General features: G+C 47.7%; 1 protein-coding gene across 2 annotated transcripts in view; it reads right to left on the bottom strand.

Moving 5' to 3' along the window:
• The window catches only part of prkcba (protein kinase C, beta a), a 185,635-nt gene that overhangs the window by 51,760 nt on the left and 115,585 nt on the right, over nt 1–18,290 (bottom strand). For both annotated transcript variants that reach the window (XM_068003013.1, XM_068003012.1), the window contains exons 4-6: nt 7,433–7,544; nt 5,088–5,216; nt 764–920 (exon numbers count right to left, since the gene is read on the bottom strand). In XM_068003013.1, coding sequence (XP_067859114.1) covers nt 764–920; nt 5,088–5,216; nt 7,433–7,544 — 398 coding nt within the window. The remainder of the gene's footprint in view (nt 1–763; nt 921–5,087; nt 5,217–7,432; nt 7,545–18,290) is intronic.

Genomic DNA, 18,290 nt, shown 5'->3' with positions numbered 1-18,290 from the left:
CCTCCTCCCCCCGACACACACTCCTCCCCCCCCCACCCACACTCCTCCTCACCCCCCCACCCACACTCCTCCTCCCCCCCCCACATCCACACTCCTCCTCCCCCCCCACCCACACTCCTCCTCCCCTCCCACACCCACACTCCTCCTCCCCCCGACACACACTCCTCCCCCCCCCACCCACACTCCTCCTCCCCCCCCACCCACACTCCTCCTCCCCTCCCACACCCACACTCCTCCTCCCCCCGACACACACTCCTCCCCCCCCCACCCACACTCCTCCTCCCCCCCCACCCACACTCCTCCTCCCCCCGACACACACTCCTCCCCCCCCACCCACACTCCTCCTCCCCCCCCCCACATCCACACTCCTCCTCCCCCCCCCACCCACACTCCTCCTCCCCCCCCCACATCCACGCTCCTCCTCCCCCCCCCACATCCACGCTCCTCCTCACCCCCCACCCACACTCCTCCTCCCCCCCCGACCCACACTCCTCCTCACCCCCCCACCCACACTCCTCCTCCCCCCCACCCACACTCCTCCTCACCCCCCCGACCCACACTCCTCCTCCCTCCCCACATCCACACTCCTCCTCCTCCCCATCCACACATTTCCTCCCTCCAACAGTCAGAGTCAGTGATCCCTCTTCCCCACCTCCCCCCTCCCCCCAGTTATTCTGACCCTCATATCACTCGTGCTCACACAATGAAGTCTCTTTGTTTCTAGAATAATCTGTATAGTTTCCATGGTGTTTTATGCCCTTACAATGTGAAGCTCTCGTTCCAGGCTGGGTTCAGGGAGCATTTGATGGTCTTGGTTTTCTGCTTGCTCTCACTTTTAGGATCGGGGATCAGTTTCAGCTTCACGTATGGATCTGATAGGCCATTGGGGTCCATGGGAACCAGGTTCCTAGCCTCTTTCACTGTTAAAAAATATGATTCAAGCAGGAAGCAGAAAGTTTAAAACAAGAACAATGCAAGATAAGCATCATTTGTAACAATATAGTATCAGTATTTTAGATGTTTTACTTCAATAAAAGTCAACATTTCATATCAGTTTGAATATGTAACTTTACAGACATCAATCACTGACAAGATAGAATTATACAGGAGGCCATTCGGCCCATAGTGCCTGTGCTGAATCAATTAATTTGGAGTTTGTGATCCCAGCTCTGACTTAGTGTCACATTATTCGGAATGTCAGCGGGACAGTGCAGAAGGAGTTTTACTCTGTATCTAACCCGTGCTGTACCTGCCCTGGGAGTGTTTGATGGGACAGTGTAGAGGGAGCTTTACTCTGTATCTAACCCGTGCTGTTCTTTTTATTTCAAAAATATATTTTATTCATAAAATTTGCAACGATATATACAGTACAGTTGCCATAGCACATTTCAAACGTAGACAATACAGATTATACCAGTTGCAAAATACATAAAGTACAGTTTAAATATGATTCAAACAATAGTTACACATCGTATATGGTAATTACAGTTCATGACACTCTACGGTGCCTCATTGATTACAGATTATTTACAGGTACATTTCATTACATTCATTTGTTATTTTACATTTAGCTCGAGGGGGTTTTTCTCTGATTCTATCTCCTCAGTATACAATGGCAGGAGGGCTCTAAACTGTGGCTTTTCCCCATAGAGCCTTTGCGGTGGTCGCACCCAGCCTCAGTGCGTCCCTCAGCACATAGTCCGAGACCTTGGAATGTGCCAGTCTGCAACACTCTGTCAAGGGCAGCTCCTTGCACTTGAAGACCAGCAAGTTCCGGGCAGACCAAAGGGCGTCTTTCATCGAGTCGATGGTCTTCCAGCAAGTCGATGGTCTTCCAGCAGCAGTTGATGTTTGTTTCGGTGTGCGTCCCAAGGAACAGTCCGTAGAGCACAAAGTCCTGTGTTATGGAGTTGCTCGGGACGAACCTGGACAGATACCACTGCATCTCTCTCCAGACCTTCTTTGCAAGGGCAAGGGCACATTCCAGAAGGAGATGGGTGACATTTTCATCCCCACCGCAGCCTCCTCGGGGACAGCGTGCGGTGGCACTGAGACGCCGGATGTGCATGAAGGATCTTGGTGCTTGTTTGAAAGCTCTGGCGAGAGGCATTCTGCCAAATGACTTTGACAGTCTGCTCGGGGAACCAACCGACAGGATCCACCATCTCCTTTTCCCGCAGGGTCTTGAGGATGTTATGTGCAGACCACTTCCTGATCGACTTGTGGTCAAAGGTGTTTTTCTGCACAAACTTTTCTATGAAGGACAGGTGGGGCGGAATGGTCCAACTGGATGGAGCGTTCCATGGCAGCATGGCCAGGCCTATCCTTCGCAACACCGGGGACTGATAGAACCTTAGCACGTAGTGACACTTTGTGTTTGCGTACCGTGGGTCTATGCACGTCTTGATGCAGCCGCACACACAGGTAGCCATCAGGATGAGGGCGGCATTTTTCCCCCCTTTTTCTGGAGATTTGTACATCGTGTCCCTGCGGACGCGGTCTATTTTTGATCTCCAGATAAAGTGGAAGATGGTTCGGGTGACTGTCGCGGCACAGGAGTGAGGTATGGGCCAGACCTGTGCCACGTACAGCAAAACCAATAGCACCTCGCACCTGATGACCAGGTTCTTACCCACCGTCGAGATGGATCGTCGATCCCACAGTCCCAGTTTCTGCTTCACTTTAGCAATATGCACCTCCCAGTTCTTGGTGCACACCCCGGCTTCCCTGAACCAGATCCCCAGCACCTTCAGGTAATCTGACCTGACGGTGAAGGGGACAAAGGATTGGTCGGTCCAGTTCCCAAAGAATATGGCCTCGCTCTTGCTGCAATTTACCCTGGCTCCCGAGGCCAGTTCGAACTGGTCGCAGATGCTCATCATTCTGCGGACCGACAGCTGATCCGAGCAGAAGATGGCGACGTCATCCGTGTACAGGGAGGTCTTGACCTGAGTGCCTCCGCTGCCTGGGATCATCACCCCTCTTATGCCCGCATCCCTCCTAATGGACACGGCAAAAGGTTCGAGGCAGCACACATGGAGGAGAGAGGACAGCCCTGCCTGACTCCAGATTTGATCGGAAAGCTTTCTGATTCCCACCTGTTGATTGAAACTGCGCTACTGATGTCTGTGTAGAGCAGTTGGATCCAATTGCACATTCCCTCCCCCAACCCCATTTTAGAGAGCACCTCCATCTAACTGGTGCTATTGCCTCCTCTGGTGGTGGTAGTGGCACACAACAGGCTGGAAATCGTCAGCAAAAATCTAACATTTATACAGCAGCTTATCACATCTCAGGAACATTCAACATGTTTCACATACAACAAATTAAAAGTGCAGTAACGGTTATGCAGACTGCAGCCATTTGTGCACAGCAAGATCCCACCAACAGGAATGAGGTGACTGACCAGTTAATCGGTTTTCTGGAGGCATTAGTTGAGAGGGGAACTCCAGGAAATCTCCCTCCTGTTTTCGAATCCACCCAATGGGATCTTTAACATTGACCTGAAGAATCCGACGGGACCTCGGTTTAATGTCTCATCTGAAGAATGGCCCAATACAACACCCCCTCAGTATTTCCCTGGAACGTCAACCGAGATTGTGTGCTCAAACTCTGCAATAACCTTCTGACTCACAGCAGAGAGCGGTACCAACTGAGTCAAACTAACACAAATCTATCTATAAATAAATAATACATACGTGTGTATGTGTGCAAGCTTGTTTAGTCTTGATTAGGGTTCATGTTCAGAATGTTATATCAGTGGTGCCTCTACAGATGAAAGGGCACTTGTAGAGCAGTTTTTCCTGTTTGAACTTGGTTCAATCAAAAATAGGCATCAGCTCAAGTCACATCCCACTGTATTGCACCTACACCCCACCCCCCCAGGGGCAGGGATTACCAGCACTCCGGGTCGAGGAGGGGAGGGGATTAAGATGAGCACGGATATTTCTCTCGAATTAGGTGCAAGCAATCCAGAATGTGACCTACTGCCCACCCCTGATATTCCTGTGAAAGGCACAACCTGTTCATTCCTGGGTGGCATAAAACCCATTTCAGAATTTGACGGGTGAAGTGTAATGTATTTTGCCACATCTGGACTTGGGGGGGGGGGGGGTGGAGGGAGGAAAGAGAGGGGCAGCTGACACCAGCATCTATTCAAAACTGATGAGGTACCCCCCTCTAATGGCCACTATACAAATGACAACAGATAGAAGAAAGACCTTGCAATTATATAGCGCCTTTCACATCCTCAGGATGTCATAAAGCGCTTTACAGCCAATTAAGCACTTTTGAAGCATAGTCACTGTTGTAATTCAGGGTGTTTTCCCGCACAGCTCCGTCCCAGCAGGGTGTTTCCCGCACAGCTCCGTCCCAGCAGGGTGTTTCCCGCACAGCTCCGTCCCAGCAGGGTGTTTCCCGCACAGCTCCGTCCCAGCAGGGTGTTTCCCGCACAGCTCCGTCCCAGCAGGGTGTTTCCCGCACAGCTCCGTCCCAGCAGGGTGTTTCCCGCACAGCTCCGTCCCAGCAGGGTGTTTCCCGCACAGCTCCGTCCCAGCAGGTGTTTCCCGCACAGCTCCGTCCCAGCAGGGTGTTTCCCGCACAGCTCCGTCCCAGCAGGGTGTTTCCCGCACAGCTCCGTCCCAGCAGGGTGTTTCCCGCACAGCTCCATCCCAGCAGGGTGTTTCCCGCACAGCTCCATCCCAGCAGGGTGTTTCCCGCACAGCTCCGTCCCAGCAGGGTGTTTCCCGCACTGCTCCGTCCCAGCAGGGTGTTTCCCGCACAGCTCCGTCCCAGCAGGGTGTTTAGCTGCGTTAATGTATGTGTTCCGCAAGATGGCGCCATTACTCCATTGGTTTCTGTGGTCTAATAAGCCACCCTGTCAGACTGACCCAGGCCTGGCTAGGAGTTTAAAATATTAAAATAGATTTTTTTTTTAACATTTATTTGCACTTATTCCAGATTCAGATCAGTCTTGGTGTGAACAGGTTTCTGATTCCAGATACAGATCAGTCGCGGCGTAAACAGGTCTCTGAAGGTCAAAAATAGACTCGAAGCAGGCTATGATCACTGAAACACGTTACACTTACCCAAGACGGTGAGCAGGTCTTTGACTATCTCAGCCTTAATGAAAATGCGGCCCCTGCGCTCAGTGTGGTCCATCCCACACATGCTGGGGACGTTGGATACGCATCGTTTGTGGACGTTCATCATACAGGCTGCAAAACAAGACATCGACTTGGTCACTTTTACTTTTCTCCTTTTATCACCCATCAGTTCAAGGGCAATTAGGGATGGGCAATAAATGCTGGCCTCGCCAGTGACGCCCACATCCCATGAACAAATTTTTTAAAAAGTTTACCCGGTCCTCTCCTGAGGGTGCTTACTCATGCTGGAGCCAGCTGCCCTGTTGGGATCTCAATCAAGCGCCCATTCTCCACGTATGGGTCTGGGCAGCATGTGTGGGCAGGTTATCGCACCTTAGCTGGGTCTGATCTAGTCCTCACCCAACCCCCACGCACAGCACTTATTTTTGATACACTCTTGGATCGGGTCCATTGAATGAGTGCCTATTTTGAGTATTTTATGTGGCTCGTCCACGTGGTCAAATCCGGCAGATAACCACAGGCCAAGGGAGGGCATCGGGTACTGGGGGTAAGGGAGGAATTGGGGGTGCCCATGGTTTGGGATGGTCATATTATCGTGTCTCAAAATTTCACCAAGCGTTGGACTCCACCACAGCAAAGATAAAGCCGGGTCTATTGGTCATTCGGTTATTAAGCAATACATGCCTTATACCTATGTCATCATCGATGTTTGTGCAAGTTTAATTAATTAATTTTAACAATGATAACAACAATGAATACCTGCAGGGGAAAATAAAATAGAACATATTATTATTAGTCTGTTAACATTATCTATTAACTCCCAATCCCCCAGATCATTACCTTCCTAGACCATTAATTCCCAAACCCCCTGCACATCAAACCACAAAACTCCCATAACAGTAATCCTCATATCGGAATATATTAACCCCTAAAACCTCAGCACATCCTGCCTATTGCTTCACCAAACCAGTATTTATTGTAGATTTGTAAACATTGATTTCACTGCAAGTAACATAATAATGTGTTTGAGACAGGATACTATTGCCCCAACCAATTATCCCCATTCCCTGTGACACCTCTACATCATTTATAAAATGTGAATCCCTTCAGATGCATGGGTACGGTCGTATAGTGGTTATATTGCTAGACCAATAATCCAGAGAACATGAGTTCAAATCTCACCAGGGCAGTTTGAGAATTTGAATACAGTATAAAACAAATTTGGAAATAAAAAGCTGGTGTCAGCAAAAATGACCATGAAGCGGTCGGATTGTCGTTAAAAATCCAACTGGTTCACTAATGTCCTTTAGGGAAGGAAACCTGCCGTCCTTACCCGGTCTGGGCCTATATGTGACTCCAGTGCCACATTGGAATAAAATTCATTGAGGGCAGTGCAGAGTGGGTGGGCACTGGTTTACAATCCTCCACACATTGAATCTCTGACACCATGGCCCAACCTGGGATATAGAAACCATGAATTTTTTTTTATTATTCGTTCAAGGGATGTGGGTGTCGCTGGCAAGGCCAGCATTTATTGCCCATTCCTAATTGCCTTTGAGAAGGTGGTGGTGAGCCATCTTCTTGAACCGCTGCAGTCCGTGTGGTGAAGGTTCTCCCACAGTGCTGTTAGGTAGGGTGTTCCAGGATTTTGACCCAGCAATGATGAAGGAACGGCAATATATTTCCAAGTCAGGATGATGTGTGACTTGGAGGGGAACATGCAAGTGGTGTTGTTCCCATGTGCCTGCTGCCCTTGTCCTTCTAGATGGTAGAGGTCGCGGGTTTGGGAGCTGCTGTCGAAGAAGCCTTGGCGAGTTGCTGCAGTGCATCCTGTAGATGGTACACACTGCAGCCACGGTGCACCGGTGGTGAAGGGAGTGAATGCTTAGGGTGGTGGATGGGGTGCCAATCAAGCGGACTGCTTTGTTCTGGATGATGTCGAGCTTCTTGATTGTTTTGGAGCTGAACTCAACCAGGCAAGTGGAGAGTATTCCAACACACTCCTGACTTGTGCCTTGTAGATGGTGGAAAGGCTTTGGGGAGTCAGGAGGTGAGTCACTTGCTGCAGAATACCCAGCCTCAGACCTGCTCTTGTAGCCACAGTATTTATGTGGCTGGTCCAGTTAAGTTTCTGGTCAAGAAATGGCCCAATCACTTCTCCTCAGAGGGGAATGGAAGCATCTGAGTCACATCAACTGGCTGTTGTGCTGTGGTGAAGAACATCTTAAAAAAAAAGTGTACATTACTTTTCAAACAGCTGTATCACTTTAAACAACTTATCGAAAAGGTCGATGCACAAACTTGCAGCCTGAAATCGTGGCACTTACTGTCACATTTCATGCCCTGGTGGATAAGGCCATACAGGAGGGAGCCGCAGTGGTCACAGAATGTTGGGCTGGAGTAGGTGTGAATCCTGAATCCATGTTTGTTCCGGGGATCCTGAAATAAAGAAAATCCAGAAAGCTGGTTACAAGCCAGCAACAAACAACCTGAACTGTACTTCAGAGAAGCAACAAGCCTCATTCACTGGCCTGCTGGCACAATCTGCTCACCTATTCCAACTCAATCAAGTGCAAGACTGCAGCTCACCAATCCCCACACTGCAGGAGGATGAATGGGGGAGTGACCGCAGGAAGGGACAGAACATATACTGTCGGCTCTGAACCGACTAAAACCCACAGTCAACGTGATCTAAAAGTCACCATCACAGAAACAACACCAAGAGCACGAGGCAGCAACAATACTGACAGTCGATTAGCAGAGTGGTTTTACGGCCAAATTTTATACAGTGCCTTCCACAAAACGAAATGTTCTACCGTGATTTAAAGGGAGAGGTGGGCACCGAGTGGTGAATGGGATAGAGTTAGGAGGTGACAGGCAAAGAGGTGGGCATTGCGCAGACTTTCGAAGGTGAGGAACGAGGTAGCATGTTAAAGAGATTAATGGAGACCGGGCCAGAGGGCAGGGACACGGAGGCTGATGGTGGAGCAGAGAGAAGGATGAAAATGCGCAGGTGCTGAGCTGGGGGAGTTGCAGAGTTAGGGAGGAGCGAGGTGGTGGATGATTCGAAGATAAGGATGAGCATTTTGAAATCAATTTGCTAGGGGATGGGGAGCCAATGAAATTCAGAGAGGTCAGGCAAGATGGTTGTGCCGGATGGAATACAGGCTGAGAAGCTCATCAGTGGAGTCAGTGGAGTCAATGGAGAGTAATATTAGGCAGGATGTAAAACCAGCATTCCACCCGATCCAGTGAGTTTCCCGCCCAGCGAGTTAAGTTAAAATTACCACCCCCCACATGTATCTGCAGATGTATATCTGTCTTTGTGCTTGCATGTACTTAGCTGTATGTATGCCTGTGTGTGTCTGCGTGTGTGTATGTGAGAGCATGTGAGACTTTGGTCACCACTGATCCCTACAGAATTGTTACTTCAATTGAAAGTTTTTGGCCTGTGGACCAGACATTCCATCAGTCCTACTGCTCTACAGTTATTAAAACCTCTCTCTCAGGTCTCCTATCAGTGTCTATCCAACAGACTGTGATTTTTGATTTGCTGATTTAAAATTGTACAGAGTGGGCGGCACAAGGGCATTCATAGCACTGAGTGATTCATTCAAACGTGTCATTGGACAGAGTGTTAATACACAGGATTATAAAAGAGCTGATCTAACATAATCTCAGCCCAGCTCACAAGAGGAGGGCTATTGGGGGCTTTCAATGTAAATTGATCATTACCTTTATCAGACTAGCTCTTGGCTGTAAAGAAATAATCTGTGACCGGGTATTCCACAGTCTACTTTAATCTAACTGACACTGACTGAGTTGTGCTTCAGTCCCTCATTGGGGAGAGTGTCTGCCAGCTGTTTGGAGAAGTGGAAAAGAATGAGGCTTTAAACGGCACTGCACGCTGGAGCACTGAGACACTGTGCTGTGGAACAACACGGCACCAACGCAAGGCAGACCTTTTGCCAGCAGGAAGGAGGGCTGCTCTCCCACAGGTTCCAAAGGAGGGTTACACAGTGACTTTGATATCCAAGGGCATATCGCCATTGTTTTCTATCCATTTGGACAAAGGACCTTGAGCATCCTGCTCGTCATTTCCCAACATACGTGGCAAAAGGGACAAGGCTCTCAACAACAATGCAAGCTCAGAAAATCAGCCCTATTGAGTGGGTGTTTTATTCCCACTGAGCATACAATTGTGCCCAGGTCCTGGTTCACAGTCTCGCTTTCAGGTTTGCTTGGAGGATTCAAGACAATTAGCGACTTGCGAACCCCACCTGGCACTGAAGAAAAGTAACATTTCCCAATTAATTTGAAAATCTCTGGTTTGTCACCTTTACCTCAGTGTAAGAAAGTTTAGGAGGAGAAAAGACTGTTTGGCCCATCAAACCCACTCTCTCCTTCCACAGTCCACATCAGGCTACATGAGGCAGGGGGCACCCCCCCGCCCATGTGAATCAAACAGACCTGACTCAGGTCTTCAAAATTATGAAGGGGCTCGATAGGGTGGATATGGAGAAACTGATTCCACTTGTGGGCAAGACCAGGACAATGAGGCATAAATATAGGATCGCCACTAACATAGCAAAGAAAGAATTTAGGAGGAATTTCTTTACATGGAGAGTAGTGAGAATGTGGAACTCGCTGCCACATGGAGTGGTTGATAGCATTGACTCATTTAAATGGTAAACAATTTTACAACACCAAGTTATAGTCCAGCAATTTTATTTTAAATTCACAAGCTTTCGGAGGCTTCCTCCTTCCTCAGGTAAATGTCACATTTACACATTTACCTGAGGAAGGAGGAAGCCTCCGAAAGCTTGTGAATTTAAAATAAAATTGCTGGACTATAACTTGGTGTTGTAAAATTGTTTACAATTGTCAACCCCAGTCCATCACCGGCATCTCCACATCATTTAAATGGAGGGTTGATGGAGAAGGGAATAGAGGGATTTGGGGGCAGGGGGGGAGGAGGTAATTAGAGTGGGAGGAGGCTCGTGTGGAGTATAAACAGCTGTGTAGACCAGCTGAGCCGAATGGCCTGTTTTTGTGCTGTAGATTCTGTGCAATTTATTAACATTGTCATAGCCCTCAACCCCCTTTCTCAACAGCTAATGACCCCATTTATTTTCAAAGGTGTCAACTGATCCAAAATTAACTACTTTTCTTGGGAGTCTGTCACACCTCCACTATCCTGTGGGGAATAAAGGCCCTGAAATTCCACAGAGGGTTCTCCTGGTCTCCTGTGGGAACCAGTGAAACAACTCAAGGAAGCAGCGCAAATGGCCAATCCTCTTGGGAATCCTCCCGTCTCCCACTGAACTTAGACCGGAAGAACCCCAGTGGAATTTCAGGGTGAAAATGTTGACCACGTTCTTTACTAAATAGTTAATTTGTTCTTTATACTTGTGTGGTGTTTGAGCAGTTGCCATTATTGGGGAACACACCTTGTCCCTTTTTAAAAAAAATAGCTCCCCCTTCTCTCCTGAAGGTGGTGAGCCCTTGCTGAGGTAAAGCTGCCCATGTGCCAATCAGCCCCATGGAACATTTTGCACCCAGTCGCAGCATTGAGCACTTCAAGGTGCAATAGCTTAAAGATAAAAGGTAATACTTTCACAAATTATGGAATCATACAGCACAGAAGGAAGCCATTCGGCCCATCGTGCCTGTGCAGGCTCTTTGAAAGAGCAACCAATTAGCCCCACTCCCCTGCTCTTTCCCCATAGCCCTGTAAATTTTTCCTTTTCAAGTATTTATCCAATTTCCTTTTGAAAGTTACTATTGAATCTGCTTCCACCACCCTTTCAGGCAATGCGTTCCAGATTATCATAACTCGCTGAGTAAAAATTTTTTCCTCATCTCCCCCCTACCTTTTTTGCCAATTATCTTAAACCTGTGTCCTCTAGTTACTGACCCTCCTGCCAGTGGAAGCAGTTTCTCCTTTTTACTCCAAAACCCCATATAATTTTGAACACCTCTATTAAATGATAGACAAGTGTTCAATCCATGTCTTTAGGAAAAGGGAACTCATGTTTGCAGATGAGGAAATGGCAGAGAATAAAGTGTCAAAGAGCTCATTCAGCAGGGTGGTCCATGAAGGTAGACGCCTCACAGTCAACAGTGGGGGTTAAGAAGTCTATTGTTGGGGAAACTGTGATGTCTGAGAATTGTCCGTTCAAATCTCCTTCCGCAGCCTTCCCCCATTCATGACACTGGAGCTTGAGAGAAAGCAGCGTGCGAGATGAAGCAGGATTTCTCCAGGCTGATCTGTAAATTGTTGTTTGCTTGTTGGAGGACTGGTATGTATGTATGTATGTAATATAAATAAAGGCCAGTAGAGGGAGTGCTGAGCCATCATAAAGTGTAAAAAGAAAGAGCTTGCATTTATATAGCACCTTTCACCACCTCAGGATGTCCCAAAGCGCTTTACAGCCAATTAAATAGTTTTTGAAATGTAGTCACTGTTGTAACGTAGGAAATTCAACAGTCAATTTGTGCACAGCAAGGTCCCACAAACAGCAACGAGATAATGATCAGATAATCTGTTTCAGTCATGTGGGTTGAGGGATAAATATTGGCCAGGACACCAGAAGAACTCCCCTGCTTTTCTTCAAATGGCGCCAGAGAATCTTTTACGTCCACCCGAGAGGGCAGACGGGGCCTTGGTTAACACCTCATCCGAAAGACGGCATCTCTGACAGTGCAGCACTCCCTCTGACTCAGAGGCGAGAGTGCTACCACTGAGCCATGGCTGACACTTTAAAGAATAAAAGGTTGCAATCTAAATGCTAAGCTATTCTTTTTTAAAATCCTTTTACATACGCAGTGTTTCTTTTTATGTATTTCTTAGCACCGTGGGAGCTGTGTTAATCTGAACCACAGGGTAAATTATTGGTTATTAAAATTAATGGCTGGGAAATCATGCACAGGTTATGCAATTTCCCAAGTTCCCAGCGTTATATCTCTTAGATGTTCCAAACTGACCTTCAGATTCGAACAGTCACAACTTTTTAAATATTCCTGAACACTATTCATGAGACTTCCTGGGTTTGAATAACTATCAACTATATTCCGAAATAACAGGTTGTCATACACATAAGTGAACAAATCACAGAGTCTGTGTTTGTCCAAAATTAGCATACTGCCTCCCTTAAGTTGTGCTGGCAACCTACATTTGTATTGCGTTAAGCTTGAGACAAGATTCTGACCGCAGCTAGTTTTTTTTTTAAAACTCTGTGCTAGTGCTGAATTTAAGTGAACCTTCATAAGACAGAATTGCTTCATTTTTGTCACAACCACATCAAACTCAAAGTTGGTGCAAAGTCATTTTCAGCTCATCGATGAATCCTTGTTCTATGATGAGAGAAAATGAAGAAAGAATTTGACTAGTATGGAGAGGCTAATATCAAGAGCAGAAGAGCCTTCAGATAAGTGATTGGCTAATCTGCTTTAGTGCTGGTTGAGGGATAAATCTTGGCCAGGACATCTGGAGAACTCCCCTGCTCTTCTTCGAATAGTGCCATAGAATCTTTTACATTCACCGAGAAGGCAGACGGGTTCAACATCTTATCTGAAAGGCAGCACCTCCTACAGTGCAGCATTCCAAAGTTCAAATTTATGTGGATTCAGCCAAGTTAAATGAGAGAGTGTCTCAGGAGAAGCAACAACAATACAGTAATACACCGCATTTAATGTTGAAAAACTACCCAAGGCGCTTCACAGAGGCGTAATCAACAAAATGAACAGCAAGCCAAAAAGGGTAGATAATAGGATTCAAAGAGATGGGTTTTAAGGAGGAGAGGTAAGTGATTTTAGGGAGGGAATACCAGAGTGTGCGGCCTCGGCGGCTGAAGGCTCAGCTACCAATGTTGGGAGAAAGGAGACGGAGATGCAAAAGAGGCTAGAGTCAGAGAAATGGAGAGTTCGGTGGGTGGTTGGGGGGTGGGGAGAATTATAGGGCTGGAGGAGATTATAGAGATGGGGAGGGGTGAGGCCATGGAGAGATTTAAACATGAGGATGATAATTTTAAATTTGAGGTGCTGGTGGGGCAGGAGCCAATGTAGGTCAGCGAGTACAGGGGTGATGCGTGAGCAGGAATTGGTAAGATATGGGCAGCAGAGTGTTGGATGAGCTAAAGTATGGGAAGGGTGGAGGATGGAAGGCCGGCCAGGAGAGCATTGGAATAGTCGAGTCTGGAGGTCACAAAAGCATGGATGAAGATTTTTAAAAATTATTCGTTCATGGGATGTGGGCGTCGCTGGCGAGGCCGGCATTTATTGCCCATCCCTAATTGCCCTTGAGAAGGCCTTCTTGAACCGCTGCAGTCCATGTGGTGAAGGTTCTCCCACAGTGCTGTTAGGAAGGGAGTTCCAAGATTTTGACCCAGAGATGATGAAGGAACAGCGATATATTTCCAAGTCGGGATGGTGTGTGACTTGGAGGGGAACGTGCAGGTGGTGTTGATCCCATGTGCCTCCTGCTCTTGTCCTTCTAGGTGGTAGAGGTCGCGGGTTTGGGAAGTGCTGTCGAAGAAGCCTTGTCGAGTTGCTGCAGTGCATCCTGTGGATGGTACACACTGAAGCCACAGTGCGCCGGTGGTGAAGGGAGTGAATGATTAGGGTGGTGGATGGGGTGCCAATCAAGCGGGCTGCTTTGTCCTGAATGGTGTCGAGCTTCTTGAGTGTTGTTGGAGCTGCACTCATCCAGGCAAGTGGAGAGTATTCCATCACACTCCTGACTTGTGCCTTGTAAATGGTGGAAAGGCTTTGGGGAGTCAGGAGGTGAGTCACTCGCCGCAGAATACCCAGCCTCTGACCTGCTCTTGTAGCCATAGTATTTATATGGCTGGTCCAGTTAAGTTTCTGGTCAATGGTGACCCCCAGGATGTTGATGGTGGGGGATTTGGCAATGGTAATGCCATTGAATGTCAAGGGGAGGTGGTTAGATTCTCTCTTGTTGGAGATGGTCATTGCCTGGCACTTGTCTGGCGTGAATGTTACTTGCCACTTATGAGCCCAAGCCTGGATGTTGTCCAGGTCTTGCTGCATGCGGGCTCGGACTGCTTCATTATCTGAGGGGTTGCAAATGAAACTGAACACTATGCAATCATCAGAGAACATCCCCATTTCTGACCTTATGATGGAGGGAAGATCATTGATGAAGCAGCTGAAGATGGTTGGGCCGAGGACACTGCCCTGAGGAACTCCTGCAGCAATGCCCTGGGGCTGAGATGATTGGCCTCCAACAACCAATACCATCTTCCTTTGTGCTAGGTATGACTCCAGCCACTGGAGAGTTTTCCCCCTGATTTCCATTGACTTCAATTTTACTAGGCCTCCTTGGTGCCACACTCGGTCAAATGCTGCCTTGATGTCAAGGGCAGTCACTCTGACCTCACCTCTGGAATTCAGCTCTTTTGTCCATGTTTGGACCAAGGCTGGAATGAGGTCTGGAGCCAAGTGGTCCTGGCGGAACCCAAACTGAGCATCGGTGAGCAGGTTATTGGTGAGAGTAGACTGATGGGGCAGTAATTGGCCAGATTGGATTTGTCCTGCTTTTTGTGGACAGGACATACCTGGGCAATTTTCCACATTGTCGGGTAGATGCCAGTCTTGTAGCTGTACTGGAACAGTTTGGCTAGAGGCGCAGCTAGTTCTGGAGCACAAGTCTTTAGCACTACAGCCGGAATGTTGTCGGGGCCCATAGCCTTTGCGGTATCCAGTGTACTCAGCCGTTTCTTGATATCACGTGGAGTGAATCGAATTGGCTGAAGACTGGCTTCTGTGATGGTGGGGATATCGGGAGGAGGCCGAGATGGATCATCCACTCGGCACTCCTGGCTGAAGATGGTTGCAAACGCTTCAGCCTTGTCTTTTGCACTCACGTGCTGGACTCCGCCATCATTGAGAATGGGGATGTTTGCAGAGCCTCCTCCTCCCGTTAGTTGTTTAAATGTCCACCACCATTCACAACTGGATGTGGCAGGACTGCAGAGCTTTGATCTGATCCATTGGATGTGGAATCGCTTAGCTCTGTCTATAGCATGCATGTAGTCCTGAGTTGTAACTTCACCAGGTTGGCACCTCATTTTTCGGTACGCCTGGTGCTGCTCCTGGCATGCTCTTCTACACTCCTCATTGAACCAGGGTTGATCCCCAGGCTTGTTGGTAATGGTAGAGTGAGGAATATGCCGGGCCATGAGGTTACAGATTATGCTGGAATACAATTCTGCTGCTGCTGATGGCCCACAGCGCCTCATGGATGCCCAGTTTTGAGCGGCTAGATCTGTTCTGAATCTGTCCCATTTAGCACAGTGGTAGTGCCACACGACACGTTGGATGGTGTCCTCAGTGCAAAGACGGTACTTCGTCTCCACGAGGACTGTGCGGTGGTCACTCCTACCGATACTGTCATGGACAGATGCATTTGCCGCAGGTAGATTGGTGAGGACGAGGTTAAGTAAGTTTTTCCCTCGTGTTGGTTCGCTCACCACCTGCTGCAGGCCCAGTCTGGCAGCTATGTCCTTCAGGACTCGGCCAGCTCGGTCAGTGGTGGTGCCACCGAGTCACTCTTGGTGATGGACATTGAAGTCCCCCACCCAGAGTACATTCTGTGCCCTTCCTACCCTCAGTGCTTCCTCCAAGTGGTGTTCAACATGGAGGAGGTCTGATTCATCAGCTGAGGGAGGGCGGTAGGTGGTAATCAGCAGGAGGTTTCCTTGCCCATGTTTGACCTGATGCCATGAGGTTTCATGGGGTCCAGAGTCAACGTTGAGGACTCCCAGGGCCACTCCCTCCTGACTGTATATCACTGTACAGCCACCTTTGGTCGGTCTGTCCTGTCGGTGGGACAGGACATACCCAGGGATGGTGATGGAAGAGTCTGGGACATTGGCTGAAAGGTATGATTCTGTGAGTGTGGCTACGTCAGGCTGTTGCTTGACTAGTATGTGGGACAGCTCTCCCAATTTTGGCACAAGTCCCCAGATGTTAGTGAGGAGGACTTTGCGTGGTCGACTGGGCTTGGTTTGCTTTTGTCGTGTCCGGTGCCTAATAGTCTGATGCCAGGTGGTCCGTCCGATTTTATTCTTATTGTGACTTTTTTTAGCAAGATTGTGCAACTGAGTGGCTTGCTAGGCCATTTCAGAGGGCAATTAAGAATCAACCACATTGCTGTGGGTCTGGAGTCACATATAGGCCAGACCGGGTAAGGACAGCAGGTTTCCTTCCCTAAAGGACATTAGTGAACCAGATGGGTTTTTTATTAGTATGGACTTGCAGAGTTGAACCTGTCTCTATTAGAGAAAGGAAAATTGATGGAGGAAAAGTGATCCAGGCTTTTAGACCGCTGTGAGGAATGGGTAATGTCAATGGAAGCGGGTTATTTAATGTGGTCCGTGGACAGTTAGAGGGTGAAACATAAAATTAACGTCTCTCAAGTGAGAGTGGAATAGTGGATTTGGACCCAAGTCCTAGCAAAAGCCCAGTAACTTCTTTGAATGGGATACAATTCGAGGTTGTAGGGATAGATACAATGATTCTTTTCTTTGTTCTTGTGACCATCAAAATGTCTTATTTGGTCAAGAATGAATAATGGGGGAGCTGTAAGATTGCAGTTATCTCCGAGGGTCGGGAGCAATAGCAATAGCAACAGAAACCTGTCCTGTATTAGTCCAGGAGAATGACCATCAGTTTTTCCTAGTGGCTCCTGAGCAGAACAGCTATGTTTTACAATCCAGCTCAGTAATTTCTGATAAGTCATGAGTTAACTGAAGGTTTAGTTACCAAACAAAACAAAGATTTTTTAGGTTGGCAAAAGAATGTGGCTCTTTTTACGGAGAATGCTAAGGCTCTGCAAACAATAGTAAAAGAATCTTTCTGTGTAATGAAGCATGTGGGAATGGATAAGATTTTAGCACTGGAATTCTGGTACTAGGGAAGTACTATCCAAATGCCAACACCGAAGGGTCTAGGATAGTATATTTTCTGCTCAGGGTGCAGTCTCCTCTACAATGGAGAGACTTGAATGGCCTAGCTCTAATTTGAGATTGTGCCCCTCATTCTGTAATCCCCCACCAGAGGAGATAGGGTAGATACAGAGAAACTATCGAATCCTGTAGCAGTCTGGAAAGTAAGAAGGATTAAGATCACCAGAGACCCAAGGGCCCGTATTTTCCTCAGCAGTGACTTAGCTGCCGGGACTGTGGCAGAGCAGGCCTTCTGCCCGCCCAATTGACCTAGTGTTGACCAGGGTCGCCACCCCTCCAGAACTGTCCTGGAGACTCCAGGAATTGATGATTAATCTCCAGGACACTGCTGCGAGCAACCTGGGAGAAAAATTATGGGGCATTAAAGAAAACTTTTTTCATTTTCTTTGAATACTGTTGTTTATTCGTTATAAAATTATGGAAGATGGTAAAAAAAGCTGTTTGAATCATCCAATCTGGTAACAAGCAGTCTGTTTGCTTTCCAATTAGCGTGGGAAAGCGTTGCCTATGAGGATTGACATGTCGGGTGTCCATGGCGAGAACTTGGGGGCAGGAGGTCATGTGATAAAATCTCCAGGAACACATCCAACCAGAGTTGGCATTCCTAGCACTGAGCCAAGCCAAATTTCCCAGAGTCAGCCTCATAAGCATATCTCAGGTGGGAATCCCAGTAGTACTTGCGGCAGCATGCAAGTATTCTTTACGGAAGCAGTCATTGGGCAGGATCCAGGACAGGATATGTAGGAGCTAACATTAACCAGAAATCAGGAGATGGCATCAGGAATAAGGAACTGACCAACTGAGGACAATAACACTGATAGTGATGGTGATGACTGCAAAGTCAGACACTTGATTAAAAACTTCAAAACTAAAATGTTTTACAAACACTTTGTGAAAGGAAGCTAATGAAAAATGGGATGAAAAGGTTGCTGAGATGGTATAAGATGAACTTTTCGCACTGCTGGGAGAAAATGAATTGAGGCATGGTATGAGGACAAGAGCCTAAACAATGGGAAACAGCATGGGTCCAATAGAGCTAATGTGGGTCCACACACTTATAGGACATTCTTGCCTTATTCCCTCCAGCTCACCTGTATTGCTTGGGTGATGGTCTATTCATCTGTACATGGACTTGGAGGAACAAATGAGGAACAATGCATTTAACTGCCACCTACTCTTCAAGCTCGATTTGAAT

Source organism: Heptranchias perlo, chromosome 22, assembly GCF_035084215.1.
Source record: "Heptranchias perlo isolate sHepPer1 chromosome 22, sHepPer1.hap1, whole genome shotgun sequence".
Taxonomy (NCBI): Eukaryota; Metazoa; Chordata; class Chondrichthyes; order Hexanchiformes; family Hexanchidae; genus Heptranchias; species Heptranchias perlo.
The sequence above is the reverse complement of the archived record's forward strand: the minus strand, read 5'-3'. Positions and strand labels throughout refer to the sequence as shown.